This window comes from Theobroma cacao, chromosome 3 (assembly GCF_053813885.1).
Source record: "Theobroma cacao isolate CCN51 chromosome 3, ASM5381388v1, whole genome shotgun sequence".
NCBI classification, from domain to species: Eukaryota; Viridiplantae; Streptophyta; class Magnoliopsida; order Malvales; family Malvaceae; genus Theobroma; species Theobroma cacao.
Genome location: NC_142641.1, coordinates 34,591,175 through 34,597,493, shown reverse-complemented (window position 1 = coordinate 34,597,493; position 6,319 = coordinate 34,591,175). Strand labels below are relative to the sequence as shown.

The following is a 6,319-nucleotide window of genomic DNA, read 5'->3' as shown; positions in this document are numbered from 1 at the left end:
ATCCAATTTGCAAATAAAAATTCTAATTGCATTGGACTACTTTTTTAAAAAAAAAATTCTTAATTTTAATAGTATTGTATAATTCATAGATTAATATTGCAAAATTTGAACTATTCATATTTCAAACATTATATTTTAAAAAAATTTGTATTTATATCTAACTTTTATTAAAAATTGAAAAAAAAAGTACTCACGTACAATCTCTCATCACAACAAATACTAGAATGTATATATAGGAGTGAGTGTGTGCAAAACTATTGATAGATGAAAAAGGACATCATTCTTTAATTATTTTTAAATTACCATTTTGAATAATGTTTTTATCAAAATTAATAATAGTTTATTTGATACAAAAGAGTTCTTCCTTTTATTAACTTTCTTTCTTTTAGTAAGTGTAGACACCCATTTTTTTCAAAATAATAGTAATAATAATAATAGAATTAATAAAAAATACAAATAAAGAAATTTGAAAATATAAAAAATATCTAAAAATGAGAAACAGAAAAATTACAAAAAAATGAAAAAAAAAACAGAAACAAAATATATTGAAGTAAAAAAATTTATTGTTTTGACAGTTTCTTTGGACTTTAGTCATTATGGACCTATTAGGTCTTCGTTTTTTATAGGTGTAATTTTTATGTAAATTGTTGTGGTAAATTACTGTTAAACGGGTAATAATTTTTTGGTTTTTGCATTGAAATTTATATTTATTTTGGAGTTTTTATATTTGGTAGTGTTTCGTTTTTTAAAGTGTAGTAATAATTATGACTGAAATAACTAATAAACCACTACACTATATGCAATGTTGCAATTAAATCCCAATTGAGTCTTTATTCTTTTTATTTTTTACCTAATTGATTGCTTGTCTAGTAATAAAAATGTAATAGACATGACAACTATCACTTATTGCATACGTGAAATCTAATATGTCATGTTGATGTAAGAAAAGGGTTGCTAACGTGACATGCCATGGCATTAGCTTTTGTTGTAGTTGTTGACTTGATACACCTCATCACAAGAAATTTCACATCATTAACTTTTATTGTATTTAATCAACATGTTATGTCAAATTTTGTATACAATTGTCATTAGAAATAATGTCCATTATTTTTACATTACAAGATAAGGATTCGATTAAATAAAATAAGCAAACAAAAATTCAATTGACTAAAATTAAAAAAAAAAACTTAATTGGGTATGATAAAGGTACAAAAACTTAATTACAAAACGCATATAATTTAAGAACCTTTTTACTATTTAAGCAAAATATTGTTTTATTGATGAAAGGTCAATAAAAAGTTAAATTATTAAACAGTAATATGAATTGATGCACGCAGGCCTTTTTTTTTTTTTTTTTTCAATTTTAGGTGTTGAATCGAAAGAAAAATACTAGGATGGTTAAATGGTGAAAAAACCTAGAGTTAAATGATGTTATTAACTAGTGTATGCTAATAGTTAGGTTTACGTTTTATTATTTTTTTAATTACTCTAATTATAAAAAATCAAATATTATCTAAATTAAGTTTGATATTTCATCACAACTTTTTTACATATATAGTTTACAAACCTATTTTTGTACATACTACAGATAGGAAATGCATTTAATTCCCAAATAACAATGACAATCTACTGTATTATTGATTCTGAATTCCATACCTGTGTACTATGATATTTTAGTAATTTGTACATACTAAAGTCTGACCCACGCGAATCGCGTACCAAACACTAACAATGCCTTCGAGGTAAGGGCACAGGGGAGTAAGTTGAATGAAAATTAGATTTACTAAACCACAGCTTTTGCGGGAAAATCATTAAAAAATTTCTTTACACACACAGCCAAGTTGGCACCCCTACCTCCCTCCTAAAAGAAACGAAAAAACATGTGGCAAAGAAAATGAAACACCAATGCCAATGGTTTCTTATATTTGACAGAGAGAGCTACCAATTACCTGCCAGAACTTTATTCTACAGAAAGTGTTCCAACTTTCCAAATCTGATGACAGCAATGATTCACCATGTTGATACCAGCTTCTGCATCTTCTATGATTTGTCCTTCTCCTCATCCTGCAATTTAGAACAAAATTTAAATACCTTCATTTAAAAGATCTATCCAGAGTAAGAAAGAGCTTTCAGCATATCGACACATCAAATTGGAATTGGTTGGAAATTGGAAGGAAACTGTAATGCAACGAAACCGCAGCCACGCTGTGCTCATGTGTCCAACAGCTCAAGCATAGGCCATTGTACTACGTCCTTAATAAATTACATCAGGTAACATCATAATTGTGGGTCATATTATACAAAGAAGCCTGCCTCCCTTTCTTGTTTACATTTTCTTTTTTCTTTTTTTTTTCATTTTCAAATGATAAAATGATTCTTTTAAACTGAGAATGGGTATAACCATAAAATCAGAAAGCTACAAGAATCTAGAAATCACATTGCTTTGGATTCAAGCTCATTTTTTCATTTTTTTTGTAAAGTCTAACTTAGGTATATGAATTCACTCATATCAAATAACTTTTATTTTCACTTTTAGCAGTCCAATCTACCCCAAGCAATTTGACAAAGATATGAAACACAACAAGACATAGTCCATAAACCTAAATACAGTCAAATGAAGAATGGGAGAACTGTGCTTACCGAACTGTCCACCATTTTATCAAAATCATCATCAAAGCCGTCATCTCCATCATCTGAAGCACCAAACATATGATTAGCACATTAAAAGCAGTTCACGTAAAAAAAAAATTTCTCTGGAAGATTCAGTTTTCATTTGCAGCAATTGCTAGGTATATCAGCAATCTTGACTATAAAAACAGGAATGCACACTCTAATATAGAAAAAGAAAATCCATTTCAAGGGAATAAGGACAATTAGCAGACCACTTTAATGTTTCAAGAAAGAAATTTTGTACCAGGGCCTTCATCACTGTCATCACCCAAAAGGAATATATCCAGGTCCTGTTCAGCGGATGGGGTCGAAGTTTTACCATGCTCTTTGGTTTCCTTTGCCTGTGGTTTAGAAGTCATTTCAACATTTGAAGAGTCCTTCACTTTTTCATCCGTAACTTGTTCTGCAGAACTTTGCTTAACATCTTCCATGTACCGCTTCTCATACCTATAGGGAACCATAAATTATCAGGGTTTACTGCTACTTACAAGAAAATGATGAATCAAACCTAAGGAAATGTGCATCAGTGTGAGGAAAATTCTGAAAGTACTTTGGGATCCAAATGTACAATTATCTAAGCAATTAATTCTAAGGATCTGTTTAGATAAATTTCAAAAGTCAATTGAAAAGAAATCAATGCTAAACGAATTAAGTAGCTGTTTTGCGAAGACTTAATTATACTATGTTGGAATCATAAACTTGGTGAAACATTTTATTTAATTATTTTTGGTTTGAAATTTGAGCAAAATTTTTAAAATACATAAACTAAAGAAAAAGGACAAGTGCAGGGAAGCATTCATAATCTGAACTACCAAGATTGAGACAAGCTCATTTAAAATGAAGCCGAGAGTTCAAATTCAGAAAAAAAAAGGATGCTTAATTTTGAAAGAAAGGTTACTTACGGTGCAATGTGACTGCTTACTAGTATAAAGTATATCCTCCAGAATTTCGTTTCTCGCATAACACGTGGGCACAACTCATATCTTAACTTTGAAATTTCCTGGAATTAGCATAAAAGAACAAAAAGGCATAGTTTTAAGAAATAGTAGACTTTGGTTACTGGAACTATCAACATCCATATTCTCATGCATGTATGATTACGCTTATCATGCTAAACATAAAAAGTTACATTCGTAGTTTATATGAAGTAAATACACATTAGACTGGTCAATTTGCCCACAACAAATTCAGAATAGAAATTGCATTAAAAAAAATCAGAGTTAAAAAAGAACATAAAAAATTGTGCATATGATTCAAACCTCAAATGAATGATTTACTTCCAACAAATGGCCATATTTCCAACAAAGACAAAAATAAAACACCAAACTCTCACTTTACCAAGTTTGATGCAGACCATGTTATTAATGGATCATAAGAAAATAAAAAGAAGAAGCTAATTTGCATTTTTAACTAGATTCAAAAGGATCACCATCATTTTCAATTTTTTATTCTTGGTCAACATTTTTCAATATCTCACAAACTCTTTTCCGAAGGATTCTAGAAGATTATGGCTACCATCTGCCTATTATATTTCATCAAATTGGGAAATAAGTATGGGATAATGTTAGAAAATTTTCTGCTTCGAATGCAACACTAAGAATAGACAAAATGATGACTGATTGGAAGGAAAGAAATCCAAATGCAATTATATTTATGTAGCAGTTGAATATATTCTAAATGTTATTTGCATACAATTATCATTTTAATCATTCACATCATAAAAGTTAAAAGAAGACCTTAAAACCTTCAAAATGAATTAATACCTTTATTATTTGACAACCTGTTTACTCAAAAGATTACATGCGTTAGAAATTAAGTATACTTTTTATAGACAACTAAAAAGAGCTCTCACTCTACATCAACAATGTATATACCTTAACCGTTGAAAGTACAAGATTGGCATGTTTTTCTTGCCACTCCGTAAGATCTTGCCTTATATTTGAGACCGTAGGAACATCAGACATTGGCGAATCGTCTGCAAATCCAGATGCTCATCAAATCAACTCACCATTAAATGCAGATAAAAGAAGAAAAAAAAAGCTGCATGCTTTTCTTCTTTTTTTTTCATTTTCATTTTACTCTATTTGAACTACCTAATTCCTAAAATACACTTCAGAAACGACATTTTTAATTAGAATAAATTCTAAACATAGAACATTAGAATTAAGCTTAAAGCTTGTACCATTACATTTGATATAATGAAATTCTAAAATTTCTTTCTCAGTGATCAATCACAGCATTGACTTTTCAAACTCTCAAATTCACTTTCCAGTTTTCCACTGCCTACTTGTTCTCAGCATCCAAACAAAGTTAACGAAGTATTTACCGGGTAAAGGAAAATCCTGAAAGGTGCTCAAAGTAATCCCCTTGACAAAATCTCTTAATTCTTCATCAATTCCAAACCTCTCCAGCTCTTTCTCTTGCTCCACCTGCGTCTCCGTGTTTTGTGTCGGCGCAATCCCCTCGGCAAGAGACGACTTGATAAGGTCGGCCCGCTTCGCGGCTTCCACTCTGATCTGGTCGGCTCCTTTCCACGCCTCCGCCGCGATCCCCTTCGACCTTTTCGAAGCCTCCGTAACTATATCGCCAAGCTTGGCGGAGCCAATGCTCAGCTCTGAGGACCGCCGAGCCGCTTCCTTTGTCAGCTCCGAGGAGCGTTTTGCTGCTTCCTCCGCGAAGCTTCGAGCCTTGTTCCAAATGTCCATTTCGGTCCAAGCCCAAGGCCAATATCCACTTTTCTTCTTCGTTCTTCCTTTTCTTGTTGCTTTGATTTCCTCGTTGGAATGGTTAATGGATAGAACTTGATAAACTCAGGTTTATGTTTGTGTTTGTTTTTTGTGTGTCAACGTGTGCAGTGACAGTTACCATCTTATCCTACACGCGCGCTTGGTCTTGTGTCTTGTTCCGCTTCATATTTAATTTGGCTTTAGGTCTAAATATATTCCGGTTAATCAGAGAGGGTTCATTGTTTGGTTGGTATAAATGAAAACAATATTTTATAATACATATGAACGTATATATATAAAAATATATATGTGAAGTCCTATAAAAGTTTTGAAATTATAATTTATGACATTTTATCTAAATTTATATTAAAAATCAATTTGGATTTAATGAATTTTATTAGATGTGAATTACTTATAAATTTAAATTTATTTAAAGAGTAAATATCTTTAATGAATAAAAACTCTTATGGTATATATGGTTCGCAAATGAAATAGTCATTATGTCAAAATAGTATAAGAGGAATAACCATTTTATAATTTGATTCATGAAATGGAATATGGACGGAATACTATTAATCTATTATGATATTTGGTTAGTAAAAAGCATGTAAAAGAATATATGAGGAATAAGTGCAAAAATACCATTTTATCTCTCAATTAAAAATTAATATTTAAAACTTTAATATATATTTTAAAAATTTTATGCCAAATATCATTTTATCACTAAATAAAATAATAACATTTTATTAAAAATAATGTTTTAATTAAGGATATTCAACACTTGGAGATGTTTATTGAATTTTGAAAATATAAAAAAAATGAAAATCAAGAAAATAACAAAAAAAAAAAATAAACATGAAAAAGGGCAAGGATAGGTTTGCATCAATTCTATGTCATATCCCATTTTGGAAGGGATCGTGACC

The 6,319-nt window shown here is 30.3% G+C and overlaps 1 protein-coding gene across 1 annotated transcript; it reads right to left on the bottom strand.

Moving 5' to 3' along the window:
* Positions 1-1,759: 1,759 nt before the first annotated feature.
* Positions 1,760-5,570, bottom strand: LOC18604908 (uncharacterized). Its single transcript, XM_007037605.3, has 6 exons — positions 4,997-5,570; positions 4,545-4,645; positions 3,573-3,670; positions 2,915-3,117; positions 2,641-2,693; positions 1,760-2,064 (listed from the first exon to the last, which is right to left on the bottom strand). The coding sequence occupies exons 1-6, from the start codon at positions 5,373-5,375 to the stop codon at positions 2,041-2,043; spliced, it is 858 nt and encodes a 285-aa protein (XP_007037667.2). The 5' UTR covers positions 5,376-5,570; the 3' UTR covers positions 1,760-2,040.
* Between the last annotated feature and the right edge of the window lie 749 nt (positions 5,571-6,319).